We start from the raw sequence: 21,537 nt of genomic DNA on the forward strand, positions 1-21,537 counted from the left end.
TATCTATAAAATATTCTATACCACTGTTCGTCATTCTTACGTGGTGCATGCATATGTTAATCATTTGAATTTGGTACCGCTGCATGCTAATAGTACATCTACTTGTAAAACAAATACAGCTTACCCAGCAAACACAAAACGTTTTCGACATCATTCGCAAAAGGTTATAAAAAGTTGTCAAAAAACATTTAAATGTCGGGTTATATAAAGGGTATATTAAGGGTATAAAACGTTTTCATAACATTAAACATCATTTTTTGATAATCTACTGCTCAGCAAACAAAAAATGTTTTACAGAAAACGTTTAAATGTCGGGTTATATAAAGGGGATAAAAACGTTTTAATAACATTCCAAAAACATTTTTGAAAACTTGATACAAAACATTCGAAGCAGAATGTTATTTTGGGGTTGAAAAAATATTTTGCGAAAAATGTTTGCCCAAAATATTTGCAAGAACGTTTTAAAAACGTTTTTATGACCTTTATATAACCCGACATTTAAATGTTATTAAAACGTTTTGAAAAAAACATTTTAAGAACATTTCTGTGTTTGCTGGGTGCAAATATTTTAACATGATGTTATTTAAGTGTTGACAAAATATTTGGCAAAAAATGTTTGCAAAAATAGTTTACAATAACATTTTTGAAAACATTTTAAAAATATTTTTGTAGTGTGTTTTCATACAAAACGTTTTAAAACGTTTTCATGACCTTTATATAACCCGACATTTTAATGTTATTAAAACGTGTTTATGTAAACCAAAAGCCAAAATTTAACTTTTTTAAAACGTTTTTAAAACGTTTTTGTGTTTGCTGGGTAGGCTAAGCAGAAATTCAACGACGCAAATATCGATTAACAACCAACACCTTAAACTTAAACGCTTTCTGAAATACTGTTAAAGACACATTAGGAATAATCGATCTTTACTCGGTACTCGGCAAACACCGGTTAATGTTCAATACTAGACATTTTTCTTTCTTTTTATTCCTCACAAATGCATAACCTGAAATGTCAAACTATACCTTTGACATTATATAATAATATCTGGAAAAAAATTGTATTCCCGAGCGAGATTTTTAACTGACAGCTGAAAAATCCTCTTTGTAATGGAAATTAATATTTTACAAAGAAATTACGCTAACTGTGGATGAAACATCATTCATTGATTCCACTCGGTTTTTATCATTAAATGCTATAATCAAAAGAATTTCCTTGCATGTAAATTGAGTTGTATTTGTACATAACTATCGTCAAAGAAATATTACGTAAAACTAAAGTTGTAACGGAATATATAAAGATAGAAAACCTATATTTCTCTTTTAAGCGACAAATTTGAAAGTGCTATTAAGAGAATGCCAAATCTTAAATCTGCAAATAGAATTGTTCTCGAATGTTTCTTTAAAATACATATATGTCTTACGATACAAGACTTTTTTATGATCGTATGAAAAAGAATAGTGTGTAAGAAAATTAAAACACCGTGGATCGTATCAATCATTGGCAACTTTGCACTCTACAGACCGGCCATAACAATCTGTTGTATTTTCCACCTCGATTGATTATCCTTTACAGTTAACAACGTCATTACCGTCATATAAATATATCTCTTAAAACCGTTTCCTCAAAAATACAGTACATGCAATCCATTGTAACTTGTATATAGATTAGTACGGAATTGAGACATTATAGTACGCTTTTTTCTGATCGTTGAATATCATCTGTGCCTTGGAATGGTCTGTGAACTTAAAATGTCGTAATATGTGATATGATCAAGCAAAATCAGTTGGAAGTCAGAAATATTGATTTGAGATATAGCCAAACAAAGGAAGTATTTCCTTTTGGTTTCCTATTGTTTTGGACACAAAACTGCTCATATCTATTGAACCGGGCTTTTGAACTGGTTGTCCAAATTCAATGGGGTTTTCTGCACAATGTAGCTCTGCAAATGTTCTTACAACCCAATAAGACACTGAAAATTGAATATGTCACACCACATAACACAAGTGAGATTTAACAAACATTAAAATATGACGAAAGTACATTATACATTATCACCTGTCCCAGTTTATTTTGCAGTTATTTGAACCTCAAAATCAGCTTCAGTTAAACAGATGTACCGTCACACTGTTAAAATAACACGTCATAAAAGAGATTCATCATTCCGATTTTAAATCACTGTAATCAGTAAGATACTAAGCAGATGCCGCCTTGTTTGCCCGTCCTCTAGCAACAGCAGATTGTTTATTACCTATTCAAGTGATCGTCCCTACTATTGATTTGAAATAATCTAAATTCATATTTTCATTTGTACGCCCGTTGGCGCGTAGAATCCAAGTGCTGTTTTTGGAGTAGTTTTACTCGGGGCGGTTGCTCGCTTCGTTTTAGCTACGCCTTGCGTTTTCTACTTGTCGCGATGTCTTTTTTATCGATCGACCCTTCTTTCTCTCTAATAGTATTCTGTGAATTGAATTTAATGCTCTGCGTGCTAGTCATAAGATTCAACATAAAAAAGACTAACCTTTCAGAAATTTTCTCAAAATATCAAGAGCTATCTTAAGAACCACTGAACCAATACTAGGCTTGTTTGTATTCATTTTAATGCATTTTTCATGCTGATTTCAAATATGGTCATGAAAATTTACAATTCTGAAATTTTTGAAAAATTCAAATAAAATTTGAAACTTGTCGTCTGCAGTCGACACCCGCGTGGAGAGAGGTAATACATAATGCGTGTCTACTCGTGTCGGCTGAAATAGCAGAGTCTGTACTTCTGAATTTGTTTTGCCTGCAGAATAATAATATATATTTATTTCACTTGTTGATTACATGTTTATATGAAATAATTCATTTATAGTATTGTAACTCAATGTCCCATGTCCGTAATCAAATTATTACTTCTAAATTGGCAAAGTGGTTATAAGGGTTTTGCGGTTATTCTAAATGGGAAAATGGTTGTACAGGTTTTTTGTTAAACAGGTAAATGTAAAAAAAAGCGAACAATATGACTTACATACAAAGGTTTTTCTTCGATAAAAATTATTAATATCATAAGAAACGCGGATTACGAAAGTATGAAAATTATGACCATAAAATAGGGTAACACGGTTGTTCATCATGGGTCACTGTTCTTTAAATTCAACAAATAAATAAGTAGCTTTTAAGAAACTTAATAGATTTTACTACATGAATATGGGTTAATGGAACAAGTCCACCGACTAATGTGTGTTTTTCAGAACAAGGGTTTCCGCTAAAAAATAGTTTGGCTGTCATAAGCATCAAAATTAATAGTAATTACAAACACCCCATCCCCACACACATATATATGCACAGATATAGGTCACAGAAAATGGACATTGGTTTATAAAAATGAGAAAAGAATGATGACCCCGTGTAAGATCTCACCTCTATGTCAACACACGGACTATTTTGCAGATTATTTCACATATAATCATTATCCAATAAACAGGCTCTTCTAAAAACTCTATAAAAATCCTTAAGGTAAACTGGCCATCTTGAGATAATTTTCCAATTATATATATAACTTCAGATATATGATTAGGCGTGGGCAATCTGATGAGTGGTCAGGTCACAGTACATGACACCCTTTCATATCAACCACGAAGATTGGCCTCAATGTTTATGTTTGTGTGCCACCAATCCATTGCCAATATTGCCTTACACGATTCAATTTAATCCTGCTAATATTGTACATAACGAGCAACTGGATATGGTTGCTACGACGCTCTTCTTCCCTAGGCCCCAATTCAGTTTTACCTTTGTATCCTCAGTACTGAAAATAAGTACGTTCGTACGCTGTGGAGCATTTTGTCCTTTGGGTCTGCTTCACTTTTTAGTATTAACCGCACGGGCACTCTTTTCAAATTCCCAATTGTTTGATTATGAAATAAAAAATTTGGAATGATGAATTAATAATAATGTTATTGTTTTTCACCCGTAGGTACGTCTTGTCATTCTTGAATGGATGGCATGGTTACTACGCATGGAACGCCCTGGGAAAGATACTAGCAGTAAAGGTGATAAATCCAAGGACCCCAAGAGGCGGGAAATTGAACTTTTAGAAAGGTCTCCTCTACGCGGGAAAAGTCAGACACAGAGTTATTTCCCTGGAAACGGGATACGTACAGATCCACGCAATTTCTACAATTCCCAAGATCTTATTGGTATAAAATATGCCAGTTATGCCGAAGACGAACACGATCCAATGGTCATAGATCAGCAAATAAGACAAAGAAAAGATGGCGGTCGTCTTGTGTCAAGTGAATGTGCAACCATTTTGGAAGAGTTGCGCTTTATAAGTGAACGCTTTAGAGAACAGGACGAAGAAGACGACGTCGTCAATGATTGGAAATTTGCAGCTATGGTTATAGACCGAGCTTGTCTTGTTTTCTTTACTGTGTTTACAGCCGCCTCAACAATTGGAATTTTGGCTTCAGCTCCTAATCTAGGAAAAGATCTAAAGTAGGGAGAAGTTTCTTTATTTATTTATACAACTTGTGGTGGTGGTGTGTACTGATGGTGGTGGTGGTGGTGTAGTGGTGTGTACCTGTAAGGATCCATGATTAATCTGATCCGTTAAAAAATGTGTTGTTGACGATCGAGAGAACTTGGAGTGTAGCCAAAAATATGCAAATGAACCACGAAAAAGCGTACAAACATTCCAAGTGGTTACATCGATATAAGTGACAAAATTTGATATAACATTTTCAGTTTGCCTTGATCAGACGGAGGCAACATTGAAGACTTCTTGAAATTACGCCAGATCATTTGCGCATCCGAAAAACGCGGAAGAAAAAACAAAAAGTGACTCGCAAAATTTGCGCTACTTGGCAGCAACTTTTTTCTGGTTTGCAAACTATTACCGTCATTCAACTATATAGGATTTGAGGCTGATTATTACTTGAAAACACTTCACCATTTGATATCTCAGATAATTTTCCATAAATTTTGGTTTTAAATCGTTAATTTCCTTTTGCCTAAATGCACCCGTCAGTGGATAAATTTTAAACACCAACAAATAAATTATACAATCAGATTGAGGGTATCAGACAAACCCATGTATTGGTAATTTGAACATTTTGTAGTTTCAACCCTCCGATTTTCCATGCCAAATTTTAGACCGTTAAAATACCATCAAAGAAGTTATGGAAATTAGGTTGAAGATATCATAAGCCATAAAAATATACACAATAATACTAGCAGTAAAAGCATGTAAACCATCAGCCACATAATTCATACCGTCCTTCACACACACACACGTATATCGCTGAGGCAAAACACACGGAAATCTCACACTCGGACTCCAACTTCCCACCCAGATTATTTTTCATGATGTTCTGAAACCTTATACTGATTTTGAACAATTTTGCACTCTATAAACCAACGCTATCATTACCTACATCACCTGTATTAACAAGGTGCAGCGATGTCACAATACCATCTCAAATATCTGAATTGAATGAATAAGTCTGCGTTGGCGACGAGTGTGTGGTAATAACGACATTCAATATCTCATAGATGCTATATATGGCCTTTTCAATAGGGATCATGTAATTGATAACTACCCAAAGAGATGCAATACTATGATTATATGTATTATTTTGTTCAGCTTATGAGTGTTATGTTTATAAAGCAAAACATGAAATATATAACACGTATAAAATTATATTACAATCTTAGAAATGTTATCCGATATAGAAAATGTGATATAACACAGGTGGAAATACCCAAGTTGGTAAATTCACACAACCCCAGCTCCACACCCCACCCCTACATGTCTACACATATACCCACCTTCACCCCCACAGACCCACCCCAACTCCTCCCTCACCAACCCCTCCCTCACCCCACCCGCCCCGACACACCCCTAATACACGCACTACATAACCCGGTGGCCACGGAGTAGTCTTTGCTACTCCCGGTAGCCTCAAAAATATTCTAAATTTACATAGAATATCAATATACACCGATTCACCTCCTGATGCAATGTGTCCGCACCTATGTGGTGTGTATCCTGGCCAACGTCCGCGGTTGCAGGCCATTGCCAACACCCTTTAACCGCATGGTGTAGTCTTTGCAAAATGGCTGTGAAGCAATATCGCAATTATAAATGTGAGACTAAAGCTTTTCCTTAATCTGAGTAGCCTCGCAAACAAAAATTTGTTCTGAATTTACACCAAACACATTTGATTTACTTGTGTGTCGTAATGCCTAGCGCACTGAGACACCTTCCCCAACCCACAAATATACCACCGCACAATATACATGTAATTAAACATTCAAATATGCCCACAGACTTTCATACCTGCGCAGAATCCACTGATGTTTTTTTAAAGGTGCAATTATAAACCAAATGAAAAATATTTACATGTGAATTTATACCTACCTAACGTTTTATATACAACAATTTCTTTAAAAAGGAGTCCAAGTGATATTTATGAAAACAATATTTAAGTGCAATTATTAATACCAACATTTGATTGATATTGTCAGTAGGTAGTATATACTATTCAAAAATATTAAAAGATCAGAATCTGACAATCATGATTTGTAATCTTTCTCTTCTGTTTTCATGGTGTTGAACAGAATATTTTTCTGTGCCATGGAACTTCAGAACTTATATCAGAAAGTATATCTTTTAATATTTTTGAGTAGTGTAGTTGTATATTAGATTAGGTGTTAAATGTGAAGGTGTATTTGTCACGATAGCTAGATTTTGTATGCGCATCTTCAAGTGTGATTAAGGTCACCACTGCTGTGTTTTAAAAATGGCTGCAGATCTTGCTCTTATGATCAAAAGTTCAAAATTGAGTCCAGCAGTTCTCTTTTTGAAATTCTCAATAGCGAGTTCCCGTGTACTCAAGCGTAACAGACCGATGTTTGTAACATGCTTCGAAGCATCCACTGCATTCAATTGAGTTTGGTAAATGACCTTGAATTAGTGGTATGAACTGCAGTGTATTATGTAAATACAGGTGTATCTGTTTTCTAAAAAACCTGAAACAGAGTTTAGTCTTCCTTTTAAGATGGCTGCTAATCCAAACACGGGAACTTTCTATTTTAATAATTTGGTGCTATAATAAGTAACGTGCAATAAATGTACTTTTTTTTGATAATCATAGCATGTCCCATCCCCTAAAGTTAACAATGCTGAATTTTCTGATTGTTTTAGACAAATGTATGGTGGATGAGGAACAATAATTATGCAGACACAGAAACAGGATATGGACACAGGACATCCGATAATTTGCAGCAGATTGAGGACTCATCATCATCGTCGTCGTCTGTCACTCTCTCTCTTTTTGCAGCCGTCGGAAAAAGTTACTTGTACCTCTATTGAATTAACTGTTCTGTGTTACATGTAGGTCGATGTAACCATGTAACATTCATCTATTGGTTAGTTGCAATGGAAATAAATCAAGTGTGTACGACCACTGGGTACCCTTTTTTATAAGAAGAACAAAGCATGTTACAAACATACAAAGACACAGTAAGGGAATAACAGATCGATGGACGCTGTATTAACTCTCTTCACGCGGGTGTCGACTGCAGACGACAAGTTTCAATTTTTTAAAAAAAAATTCAACAATTTCAGAAATGTAAATTTTCATGACCATATTTGGGATCAGCATGAAAAATGCATTAAAATGAGTACAAACAAGCCTAGTATTGATTCAGTAGTTCTTAAGATAGCTCTTGATATTTTGAGAAAATGTTTCAAAACTTGAATCTTTTCCATTGAAGCGCATGGCTAGCACGCAGAGCATTCAATGTGCGGTATCATCGATCACATAGACTTGTCTATAAAGGCAACCTGCAAGCCTTTACGTTAACCCACTTATTTGAATGTAACTCAAAGCATGTGTCCGGTTTTTATTGACAACATATCGTCTGGATTATTGGATATTAAGTTTCCTTCATTGATTTTGTTTTGAAGCTTCATGATATTAATTGTTGTAAAACAAGACAAGGATGTCATTATTTATATCTAAAAAAAGTCTTATATTTAATGAAAAAACGTTTTATGCAATAACGTAAAGATTTTATTGTAAAAATGTTTTCTGGTTATGATGCGGTATTGAATCGTCCTTGTGAGGATTAGTAATTTAAATTATATATACGTGGAAGTACGAGATAATAGCCCTATTGCAAAACCAAAAAAAGTATTATTCAACTTTTTTTAATTAAGAAACCTTTGAAGGTAACATAACCCGTCCCCGTTAGGTATAAGACGTGTTATAACTTGCTAAAACATGCGTTCAGCCTGTTTAAGTCCCCGACCAAATTGTCCTTATCATTTACGCTCTAATTAAATCACAACATGATTTACTCATCATTAAAGCTGATCATCGGCTTTTTTTTATCTCTCTCTCACTAAATCTGTTATGATTGATTGATTTGTAAGATTTAATGGATTTATTGGTAATGGGTAGTAATCATTGCTAAATCGGATGATTTATTTCATTGTAATATATTCATATTGCCAATTAACGTTATTGTTGAAATCAATACATGTAAATGAGTACAAATTGAATTCGTGGAAACTAAGTCATGTGTTTTTTGCAGGAAAGAACACAATTCTGGGAGAATACACGTATACAATATTCTCTGCATTTTTTCTGAGTAATGTGAAGCGATGTCACAAGACTATTATCATTGTATTAATATTACACTATATGTAATTATAGCACTTGAAACACAGATATGAGGAGGCTATATTTTAATCAGTGCCAAATTCGCTGAAATCACATTAAGATTTTATTGCTTCTTTGAAACAAAGCGCACCAGGCATTGGCTCTCATTGCAATGCACATGCGTACAACTATACAAGCACAAGTGACCCCTACATACCCAAAACCATGGCCGTCTAATTAGAGGGACATAGAGCGACTGAACCTTGTTCCCCACTTTCCATTTACCATTTTTTTATAATGGTTATCGTAGTTTTACATCACTGAAATTAACAGTTCTAACCCTTTTGTGGGAGCAAGGCAGTGGAATTCTCTCGGTATTTACGATACGAAGCGCCTCCAGCGGTTGCTGAGGAGAGGCCAAACTACCCAGTGCATTGTGGGAAATAGTCGACATCCACAGCCCGCGTAATGCGAATACAGTACAGGAACATATGTCATTATGTGTTTAAATGTCAATATAATATTATTATAATTATGTGACACGCGAATGTACACTGAAACAGCAATTTACAATTAAGTAGATCCATGTTCTATCTATTCATCACACGGAATGCTACGTAGAATTGTTTTCAACATTATAATTATCGCACTCGCGAGCAAATCCAATGGTGACTATACGTAGAACGGCGATATCGACCCTGGAGGTCAAAATTGGACTGGCAAAAGCAACCGCTGATGGCGCATCGTATTGTGAATACCGAGAATTCGTAAGCAATGCTCAACTTGCAAAAGCACGCAGATAAGGATAGGATTGGCCGATTCATACAGGATGATTTACCATCTATAATGATCAAAAGTGACCCATTTCATTTATAGATACGTAGAGTATAAAAATACCCGCATGTCCCTTTTAGTTAAGATCAATGTTGTACGCGCTCGTTTCTTGGGCAAAACTTCAATAACAATATCATTTAAACAGTGCCTAAATCAATAATGAGAAAAGCAACACACTTTATTTTAAATGTCAATACCCCTGAAAAAATGTCACCAGACATATGTGTGTATAATGTGACAAACATGAGCAACGCAACAGCTTGAGGCTGCATTCATACTTAAATCGCTTGTGACGAGCCTTCGTAAGACTTGGATTAATTTCAGTTTATACTCCAATGACGACTAGCGACAACGATTGAGTTTTTTCTTCTAATTTCTTTATAATTCAGTAACTTTAATATTTATATTTGTGTTATTGTAGTTAAAAAGACAGACTGACGGTGACTGACCACGTTGAATCTTGAAATCCCTCAGTAAATGACTATCTAACGATTTAGGGAATTCGCATTTTCAGAAAGCTTTTGCGATTTTAAGCCCTATTATGTCACGCTGATACGCACATCGTTAGCGATCAAGAATGCGTAGTAACGATTTGCGCATGGCGTGACGCATGTAGGGATGAATCGCCCAGGATCGCGGGCAGTATTTACCGAAAAGGCCGTGACTATAGACAAGAGGAACGACTCGACAGACCGTGTAAAGATATTAACCACCAGACCATTCCTTTACCATTATACAAACAAATAAACACAGACATACTATTACAAAAACAATAAATGAATGCAAGCATCTAAATGCTACCTCTTCCATTTTAATAATCGTCAGCGCTATAGTGCCTTATCATGGTTCGGCCCTATGTAGTTTTAATAACTGGTAAACAGCTGATAAAGTAGGTATCGCAGTCGGGTTACGCGCTGTGCACCATCAGATCAAATCATGTACCAGTGTGTACCAGAATATACAATCAAACATATTGAGGAACACTTAAAATAATATATAGGGACCTGGATAGATCCATGGAATACACATGTTTAAGAGGCTACTAAACGGTATTGCAAACATTACATTGTAATAACATAAAATCCCGGCATAAAATACACAAACAAATGTAAGCATTTATATAATTAGCCTTTATTTATTCTGTATTTTTGTATTGATTTTGGTTTCTGCAGTCGACGACATTATATCACCTCTTATACTAGTCAAAAGAAAGAATTTGCCCTCACGAAAAAGTAACGAACACGTCTAGGCTGATACCTAGACTGCGGAACTCAGTCCTCAATGATAGTCAGTCATTTATCTTTTGGTAGTTATATGACTATTATTTGAGGACTGAGTTCTTACCATACATCTCCGAGGTGCAGTTTCAGACAATAGCTTGGGATTATTGGGGCAGAGGTTATCTTTTGAATTCTTTCATGACCACTGAAGCATAGTCAAGCCTGTCAAGGACACTCGGCGTGAATTGAAAGACCATGTCACTCGCCACAAAAGAATGTCAAAGGTCACCCGACACCAATTTGGTGTACTTCCGCGCCTCGGAAAATGATGTTTAAGGTTTAGGACTAGCGGATACCCACAAAAGAGGGTTAGTCAAGAACATTCTTGAGCTATCGGAATAGCTGAACATGGTAAGAACAATAGGAGATTAGGAAACTGGAAGTAAATTGTTTTATAGTAAGAAAAAGACAAAACGACACATTGTATACAGAATGCCAAGTGGTCAAGATGGTATTGTGAATAATTAAAAGATTATTGTCCAACTGCCATTTCTGTTAATAATTACACTTAGGATACCATGTCGTGTATGCCTATATCACAAGAATTGACGTTATTGTTCGGAACTTATGTATTTTTTAGCGTAAAGCTTGTCAACGTAATACGGAATAAATTGTTGTATCAAAACCTCCGGTCATTACCCTCAAATTGAACATGTTATTCATATATCAGACACTAATACCGTCACTTAATACCATGAACATGATGAATGGACACAAAATCAACTTCTGTCCATATTTTGTTAGTTTTAGAAAAACAAAATCAAACATGCAAATATGACAACTTATTGTAAATTTGCTCAGAATTAGTTCACGATTGTCAAACAAAAGTGTCAAACCAGATTTGAGTAAATGGTAATGTCCTTGGAAAACCTCTGCGATCGTCTAATGGTAGATGTAACATAAAGTACACCATACTATTACTTTTTTACTTCTTTATTGAATATTCAATTTTGCTCAAATTTCCTTCTTATTTTAAGTTGAAGATTAAGCTGGTCCCACAAATTAACTCAAATATTTTCGTAACATTTTGTTTTTGTTTTAATAATTACAACTAATTCTTCTGAAAAGATTTTCCTCCAGAAGAAATTTATATCCTTGAAATGTTTGGGCAAGAGTCTCACAACTCATAGTTTGCAAACCGCTTTGCTGAATGCTAATTTTGAGCAACTTACAAAGGCTCACATTCTGAAAATACCTCATAGCTTTAACAGATATAATAAGGCTTGTGTAATCTCAACAAAACAACAACAACAACAAAAGCAATAAGTGATTGCTATTGAATTATCAATTATGTTAAAAAGATATCACTCCACAAAACCCGCTCCACAAAAACTAAATAGGTAGTTAAACTATACAAGCTTATACCTGTAAATATGAAAATATTAATTAGTCATGAAAAGTGTCTTATTTGAATTAATAATATAAGCCATTACAAAATAATGGAAAAGTAATCATCCAATAACATAAACATAAACAATAACATAATTAATAATCATTTAGTCTATAATAATATTAGGAAACCATTTTTGTAACATAGGAATTTTCGTGTCTATTATTTTACAATATCTTAAAATGTACTTATGCCTCAACAATTACCTCCTCCCCGCCCACCATCAAATGTGTACGCCCTACCCTATCCCCGGGTAATATGGTAGCTTCAGATTGTGTGTAAAGGATAGTTGGGCAATTACACGGGGCCGTTTGGCAGTTTGTTTGAGCGGGTTTTACGACTGCAGGGAATAGGTATGGTGGGGGTAGCATCTACCCCTTTGTTAGATTAGGGGTTAAGAATGCATTTAAAGATTAAAACCGTGTAATGTGATAGGTTCAGATTGTGTGCAAAGGATAGTTGGGCAATTATACGGAGCCGTTTGGGGGTTTGTTTGAGCGGGTTTTACGACTGCAGGGAATAATAAGTATGGTGGGGGTAGCATCTACCCCCTTTGTTAGACCAGGGTTAAGAATGCACTTAGAGATTAAAACCTGATTGTGTAATTGGTATTAAAGTGCCTTAATTATTAGGAAAAAGTAATCATTAAATGCCGTGCGCATGAAATAAAATATACCGTATTGTTTATCATACAAGCCAGGAAAGCACCCCAATGCCCTATTAATTCGATTTCTTAGTCTGCATGTTGTGTAAATATTTTGACCAGATATGATCCAAATAAATACATGAAATCTTAACATGACTCACATGACTTAAAACATATCGATTGACGTATATTGACTCTCCTTGACCGACTGACCTGTATCTTTAAATTTACGGAAAGCGACAACGGACCAGCGCCCGACAAAAACGACAAGCGACGAGAAGTCAGGTTTAATAGACATGTCAGACTGTTTCATGGACGGTGACAACGTTTTAAAGCAAAGGGCTACAAAGGGTGTCAAAAGTATTCGAATGTGATTTACAGGGTGTCAAATATATCGATGATGCAACATTGGTTCAGAACCCAGGGGCCAGATTCGCGTAACAATAATGGGATGTATCAACCTCCCTGTACTGTGCGGCTGCATTGCTATTGTGCTCACGATAACTCTGAGATGCGGTTACATATGATACACTGTCCAGATGCTTTGCTATATCTGCCACACCTTGGTAGCTGTCTTAATCTTATGATGTATTCGCATCTGCCGAGTGACCTTGGTCACCGGTATTATAGTTCCACACAGCGGCAACGCACCCCCGCAGTACATGGAGGCTGATACACAGCTCTACACGCCCTCTAAGATATAATTTAAGATATGGTTACGCGAATTTGGTTCATGGCTTATACCTTATGCCAGAATGCAATGCGAAAGTGCGTATAACACTTCAATTAAGATTCCACCCATGACTAGGCTGAACTAGATTTATCGTCAAATAACCGTCCGATAAGGTACAAGAGTTATAAGAGTCTTATCATTTTAAAATGTGTCTGAGAACCTGTACTCATGCAGAAACATCTTTGATGAAAGAAGACTTGTAGAATACTAATTGGTACCAACGTTGCTATTTTATGTTTTTTATATGGTAAGATAAACGAGAAATGTATGCCATAATAGAAGAAAGATAAATACGCTCGTAAGTCTTACACGCATGATAATGATTTTTAGATCAACATGGGTAATACATCTTAAACCCTAAGCTTTAAATAATAATTTCGGATATGAAGCCATATAGGAAGTGTGTTATGACTTACCAGGAATACTTTCAATATGTGGCTCTGCAAGAAGCGACCATCTAAAGAAACAAACAAAGAAACAAAGAAATAACAAACTTAGTCTTATTTTAAGTTATTGGGCCGCAGAAAGAGACCTGTTTTATACTATTACTCAAATAAATCTCCATGTGTGTTTTTGTTTTCATATTACGTTTACATTATGCAGTCAATTGTTCGAGTGAAATCATTACAACCTTTTTAGCAACTTTTGACATAGGATAGTAATTTGCCATAGTAACTCCACTACTTGAGGGGGGACTAGTAACATTAAAGTAAACTGTGTACAATTATCTTAAACAGGAGCACAAAAGTACAATTTTCAATATGAATAATAAAGACAATTTGAAATGCCTTTAAATGATACCAAAGATGTCACATCAGCATGAGGCAGTTTTCTTCTACGATGACAAATATTTTTTAATAATTTATTTTCTTTATAAAAATAGGCCCATACGTTTTCAAATCACATCACTGATTATGTTATTCCGTCTTGTGCATCCTTTAGATGTGGCCAACCACTTGTTTAACCTACTTTTAAACGACTCAATTGTTATTGTCATAAAGGCTCATGTTTTAGGACGTCCTAGGCGTCTTATGCGAATTTTAGAGTAACTGTAGTCGCAAGTAATTTGATATTTTGTTTTCTTACGTAGATTGCACATATTATTATGATGTTTTCTCTACATTCTAGATTCAAAATCCAAATGGACACAATTTGAGTGAATATAATATTGTTATTATGTAATGGACTGTTACCTCGTCATTTTCAAACTAATGTACGGCTTTAGCCAATAGAAGAATTGTGCGCGAAGAATTGTGTTGTCCCGTTTGAAATATGCTATACCCATATAGAAGATTTAAGAAAAGTCTTCCACAGAGAGAGCATGTTTTTCAATTAAATTGATTAGACTTGATCATTATGATCTTTACCAATATGGGAGTTATCCAATTTTCTATTTCGAACCCACACTCCCTCCGTGGACCCAAACTCCCACCGTGGAGACATTAGCTAAATCTTTCACAGAAGAAGTGTGGGTTACATATATGGAAAAAGCCTATTACAGCGTATTGTTAAAGTCCAGACTTAATTCAAATGTTTTGGTACTTAGCGCTTGTTGTGCCAAGTTTTGAAAAAGATAAATGTGATGCGATCAAGCAAAATCAATTGGAACTTGGAAATATTGATTTTGAGATAGCCAAACAAAGGCAATATTTCCTTTTGTTTCCTATTGTTTTGGAAACTCTTTAATGGCTCATATTTCTGGAACTGGTTGTTCAATTTCAGTGGGGATTTCTGCAAAATGCAGCTTTGTAAATGTTCTTTACTATGTTCTGAGTGACTTTTCATTTTGCTTGTGTGAATTAGTTTAAAAGTTTCAAATAATTATGTTCTTTACTATCTTATAAGAAACTGAAAATTTAACATTTCCGACTGATTTTGCTTGATCGCATCCCAAATATGCTCGAATAAAAGACAATTTTGCCCAGGAAAATGACGTCATACCTATTCATATGTTATGCTTATGAGTTTTCTTTTTAGGGCAGATGTTTTTCATCTTATTATTATCAAAACCGGATTGTTTTCATTCAATATAAACTATAATTGAAGACCGAATTAAAAAGACTAGTTTGCGTATGACGTCCTGTCAATTAGACCAAAAATGCCATACTGCGCAGGTCAGCAACCAATCACGGCGCGCATTTGTCATGACGTCAGACGCAAATTAGTCTTTTTAATTCGGTCTTTAATTATACAAGCACACTAATGAGTGTGTATTTTAATATAATTATGCATATAAATATAAGTAAGAAGTTGTAGGGTAAGTTAAGTATTATTATTTGAGGTTGATGTTCCTATTTTGTTTGATATAAAAATGTATCAGGAGAAGAGATCATGCAGGGAATAATAAAAAGCAATACAAAAAATAGCGTTACTCTTAAATACCGGCAAGAGATAATGTCTCCTAAAAATAAGCACTCAATAATAATAAGAATTCTACAACAAGAAAAGTTTCGAGTCACATTACAATCTATTTCAGCAATGCACTAGCTCGGGTTCAATCCTTGGTGATTTCCCACCTTTATACGTTTATAAATTACAAACTTGACATGTTTTCAAGAAAAATTTCAGTGAAAAATTTGTCATTTTAGACAATTTATCTGTCATTTTAATAGCTTTAGTAATGAAGTGCCAATACGCGGATTTAGGGTTTCTCTACCGGAAGTCAATTTGGGCCGAAATTCCTTCCCACAATGCAATATGCGTATTGCATAACAAAGAATATTGATTAACTTCCGAACGGTATCTATTGTTATGCAAAACGCTTATTGCATTGTGGGAAGGAATTTCGGCACAGATTGACTTCCGGTTGAGAAACTCTAAATCCGCGTATTGAAGTGTCACACGAATATCGAGAACAGCTTGATATATCTATATATAAAACTCTTTAGTATTCTTGAGTGTTTATGCCTTTTAAGCGTAACGGTATGGCGCATGTAAATGTAGAGCAGTATCATCTCAGTTTGCGGCCACCGGCTATTAATCCCGGGAAAACAATTATCATCTTAGCTTTGTTTTTCGCCTGCTGCCTCAACACACTTTCCTGAAGTAACACTACAGGTGTTACTATACACTATAGTGACATTAGTTGCTAGCCAATGGCCGTGTTTGTATCATATTTTGAAACAAGCAAAAGCTCAGCTCATTGGTCAGTGACCTCGCTAGCGACTAGTGTAAACACACTATACCTCTATAAAAGTGAGCCGCGTGCATCTCGTTCCCAGGTGAATGTATTGCAATTATGGAATTCTGTTCGATTAGATGTTGAGATAGTAAGGAGTGACATTTGAGACGGGTTGAAGAGGAGAACAACAACAATTGCTGCTGCTAGATTACAATGATTATGTAAGCAACTGTGGAATTAATCGCTTCTCCTGGATGTGAGAATTTGCATGTGCACCGAAATCACAGTCTCAAAATCAGGAAGGGAATATCCTGTCGCTCATCGTATGGACCACAAATGTTAACTGTATAGAACTATGTAACTTTAATCAAAACATATTTGTAAGACTATAATGGCTACATGACAGTTTCATTTACCTTTAAGTGTACTTTTTCACAATTGCAAAGGAATACTAGTAATTATCGAAGCATATAATTGCGAGAGTGCTTTAATGTAGCGGATACCAGGAGAGTGGTGAAGAAGAATACATAACATAATTATACTTGTAGAACACTTAAGCTTAAGAGAATTGCCGAGAAACAACTACAAATGAAGAGCTTATTTCCAAACCGTGTTAAGTCTACAACCACAAGTTTCTCATTTACCTCTGTGATACAATCACAATTTATACTTTGACAAGTTTGACATTAGCAACAATGAGTTGTACCATCAACAAGACATTATTTACCACAGCAATGCTGGTTACTCATTGTTACTCTATTGTTCTCAATCAAAGGCCTCACACAGTATTGTTACTGTGCGTCCATCCACTGTTTGCTTTGTAATGGTGCATGCAACTGAAATTATATTGCCTATAGTATCTCAACCCATAGCAATACCGCACAGGTAAATCAGACACATGTGTTTGTGGACTTAACACGGTTTGGAAATAAGCTCTACAAATATTAACTTTGATGTGTGTGTTGATAGTATCTATATTCAGAATGCCGGATAAATAAGACAAATGCGTCACCTTTTTGATGGTTTTTAATTTGAATCTGAGATATCTAGGACTTGCCATTATTATTGTGAAAACCAAACATAAACCGATGTAAAGATATGATTAAAAAAGAGCTGAATTATACCGTCATAAATCTTACATAAAACAGATGTATATTAAAGTATAGGTATGTAACAGAGTGCCAGATGATGCGTATAAACAATAAAACATTATTGATGTGTTTTGGGGTTTAGCGTCCTTTTAAATCGACATACATGTAGCTAGGTTTACATGAAAATGATTTTATTTCAGAATACTTAGTTTTTAAAGCTAAATTTTGCTCAAATTTGAACCTGATGTGTAATAAGTGAATGATATTAAATGATCTTAAGATTATACACACCCAACAAACATATGTGACAATCTGCATTCACGAACTTTTAAAGTGATTTGTACCAAAATTTGCACAATTACAATGGTAATTTTAAACCTTCATTTTAAATACAATATTGCAAACAGCATATTTTGTTTTTAATTAGTTTTCCTGATTTGGTCGTAACAAAAAGTGCATTTTCAGTAATACGATGCTACTTTTATTATCATTATCAAATTTGTAAAAATTGCTTACAATGGTAATGTTAGCAGCAAGCAATTATGGATTATCAATATACGCCGTTACATTTATGAGTAACTAACGACATCTGAAACAAATTACAGGCAATGAAGGAAATGAGAGCGCTATTTTCACTCACAAAATAAATTGTAATTGTCAAATATTTTTGCTAAGAGAAAGAGAGAAGAATTTACTTATTTGATTTGATATAACAATGCAAAATGAATACATATGCCATTTATAACGTTCAAAAATACGTGTTGTTTTTGCAAAGCGAAAATATACGCACCTGTTAACGTCATTAGAGTATCTAGCCTACATATTAACAGAAAATTACAAACAATATATTATCTGTAAATGATATCATATAAAATATGCTATGGTCTTAAATACATATTAGTGGGAGCACGGTGGTGTGGCGGTTAAGTGATCACATCGCGGCTAACGTGTTGTGTCCTTGGGCAAGGCACTTAATCCCGAATGTTTCACTTCACCCAGGTGTAAATGGGTACCGGCTTATGCTGGGAAGGTGAACAGACTCGTTGTTTGGGAGGATGGAGCAACATTATTCACTGAGGAGTCTGGCCCCAAGTCGCTACGAAAGCGAGATGTACACTCTGGCCTGTAAACACAAGCATGAACCTTTACCAAATACCTTATACAGGAACTTGCTTCATATAATACATGATATTGTAACCTAAAATAACACATGGTATAATATTTAAGGTACAACAGTATATTTTAAGGCTATTGGTGACAAAAAAATATTGCTAAGGCACCAAAAACAAATTTATTCGATCTTAGGATCGGCCATCGATGCTGCTTGTTATTAATGAACTGACAACTAATTAATCAGAATTAATGCTAAATTTATATTCGTCAATATCAATACATGTAAATAATCACATGTTATCATGATTAACAATATTGTCAATTAATGGATTTCAAAAATAATCAGGATCGACCAAGCATCAATGGTTGGTCAAAAGATCGAACTAATTTGTTTCTATTGCCTAATTTGGAATTGACCAAGAGTCTTCAAATATATCGTGATTATTGTCTAAAATCCCGTATTTTATTTTTAAGCATGGTAAGAGTATCAGACAAATATATTATGTTTCAACATCATTGATTTCTCCCTATTGTTCTTTAATTTTATTTTTCATCATATAGTGGCGGAATATAGTTTATATTATCTAACATTACAGTTATTGCTGTTCGGAATTTAAAAAATATGGAAGCAATGCATTGATATAAATCAATTAATTTTTAAATTCTACGTTATGAACAGATATTTTGAATTGATTAATAGTATTATACTACACAATATTCTTTGATGTAATTCAAGCAATCAATAAGTTTGGCTGGTGATTAAATAAACTGTGTTGAAAATAGTGATAAGTGGGCGTTTTTGGTGTAAATTTTTCATATATGAAATCCTATGTTTTATATGCCTTCACGGCAGTGCAGTGATGGCTATTCTTTGTAAATATGACGTGTGGAGTAATTGTTTTTACTGTCTGTCTACTGGCCAATAAATTGGTTGGTTTTATTATTGGTCTTGTCAATGAATGAACTCTTATTGGTCCGCGATCAATTAAGCTTGACAGTATTGCTTGGAACTCTACTATAATGTGGGCTGGATCCATTGTTATTGTTTATATTTGAAAACTGTTTATAATAATTATATTACAATATCTAATAGGTTAAATATTATTATGTAAATTTTCATTTTAAACTGTGTATTGGCTTTTCATTCACAATAAAAAAAAGTTAACCATGATTGGATATAAATGAGTAATTGTCATGTCCTTTGTGTTGTTTTTACTATGCATTTTGCAAATATACATCACAATATACAGGGGAAGTTTAGAAATATTACTTACAATGTAGGGGACCAGGATGATTGGGTTGATTACTTGGAGCACAAAAATGATAAGTGCTTTTTCAAATCATTCACTTATACACTGGGATATATGAGTATTATAATCTGTACATGTAAAGCCAAGGGCATTTGAAATTCAGAGGTATAGTACCATTACTTATACAAAATCTGATCACAGTATGCCCGGAGTACATGTAAAATCTGATTGGACATTGCAGAAATGTACACTGGTAACACCACAACGTTGTATAACGTTGTAGCAACGTTGTTACAGCTTAACGACATTATGACAACGTTGCGACAACGTTCTAAGTCGGATTCCAGGGTTTTCACATTACAATACTCATATCCCAGTGTACAAGTGACCGTTTTGTGTTCCCAACAGTCGACGTGTGCAAACATGTTTAATCATCTATTCATCAATCATTCATATATAAAAAGTATACGTCCTTTTTCTGTCAAGAGTTTGCTTTTTAGGACGACTCTCTCAGCTGTTAACCTCCTGCTTAATATGATCTTGCTGTCAATAACATCCATTTTTTGGTTAGTTACCCCTTGTTTCTAATCATCTTCCTTTCCATCAATTGTTTGATGAAAAAACAATTACTCGGACTACGCAGAATGATGCCTGATCCTTTTATTGTTTTACTAGAAATATGTTACTGATTGCCCCAATTATACGTTACACTAGGCACAGGTCAACCACATGGTATGACCAGACGATGAAATGTGAACAAGTTTCAAGAAATTTGGAGCATTCTGACACTTGTCCCCGATGATGACCTTGAACCATTTTGTTTACAGGCTTGAAACTATATGACGAAGATAGGGTATTAAAACTGTGCCATTTAAAAAACAGGACATAATATGTAAGTTTGTATAATTATGCTTTACCGATCAGAACAGTTTCATATGTTGACCCTTATATAAACATTATCTCCTTGCAGACACTTATAAATGAATTCCCCAAGGCGGAATTTAGTGGATTTTTGATATGTTGTACTGCGAGACGATGCTTCATTACCATTTGTTTCGGGTAGAACGCCTTTTTTTCTTTCATCGACCACACGCTCATGCCAGATAGCCTTGCACGTGCTTCACAACATTATTGGTCAGACGAACTATCCAAAAATACAGCCAAAGCCTGGAGTCAAAGTTATTTTCAAAGCATATACAACAACGAATGAAACATTGTTTTGATAAAACTAATCAAACAGAACCGCACAGTCCACTTATTTAGAAGTACCATCAATAATATTGAAGTAGAGTTGGGCGTTTTACATGCATAATTCATGATTAATCTCGGCAATGGTCAATGAACGCACCAAACTTAAAGTCACATTCATCAGCGCAGTAGTATTCTGAGAACAAAATATCAAACTGTATATGTGCATCCGTAAACAG

The 21,537-nt window shown here is 34.7% G+C and overlaps 1 protein-coding gene across 2 annotated transcripts in view; it reads left to right on the plus strand.

Moving 5' to 3' along the window:
- The window catches only part of LOC140159095 (neuronal acetylcholine receptor subunit alpha-7-like), a 133,307-nt gene extending 113,276 nt beyond the window's left edge, over positions 1-20,031 (plus strand). For both annotated transcript variants that reach the window (XM_072182440.1, XM_072182441.1), the window contains 2 exons: positions 3,960-4,480; positions 7,191-20,031. In XM_072182440.1, the coding sequence (XP_072038541.1) occupies positions 3,960-4,480; positions 7,191-7,209 (540 nt within the window). In that variant the 3' untranslated portion in view covers positions 7,210-20,031. The remainder of the gene's footprint in view (positions 1-3,959; positions 4,481-7,190) is intronic.
- The last annotated feature ends 1,506 nt before the right edge of the window (positions 20,032-21,537 follow it).

Source organism: Amphiura filiformis, chromosome 8 (assembly GCF_039555335.1).
Source record: "Amphiura filiformis chromosome 8, Afil_fr2py, whole genome shotgun sequence".
In the NCBI taxonomy this organism is placed as follows: Eukaryota; Metazoa; Echinodermata; class Ophiuroidea; order Amphilepidida; family Amphiuridae; genus Amphiura; species Amphiura filiformis.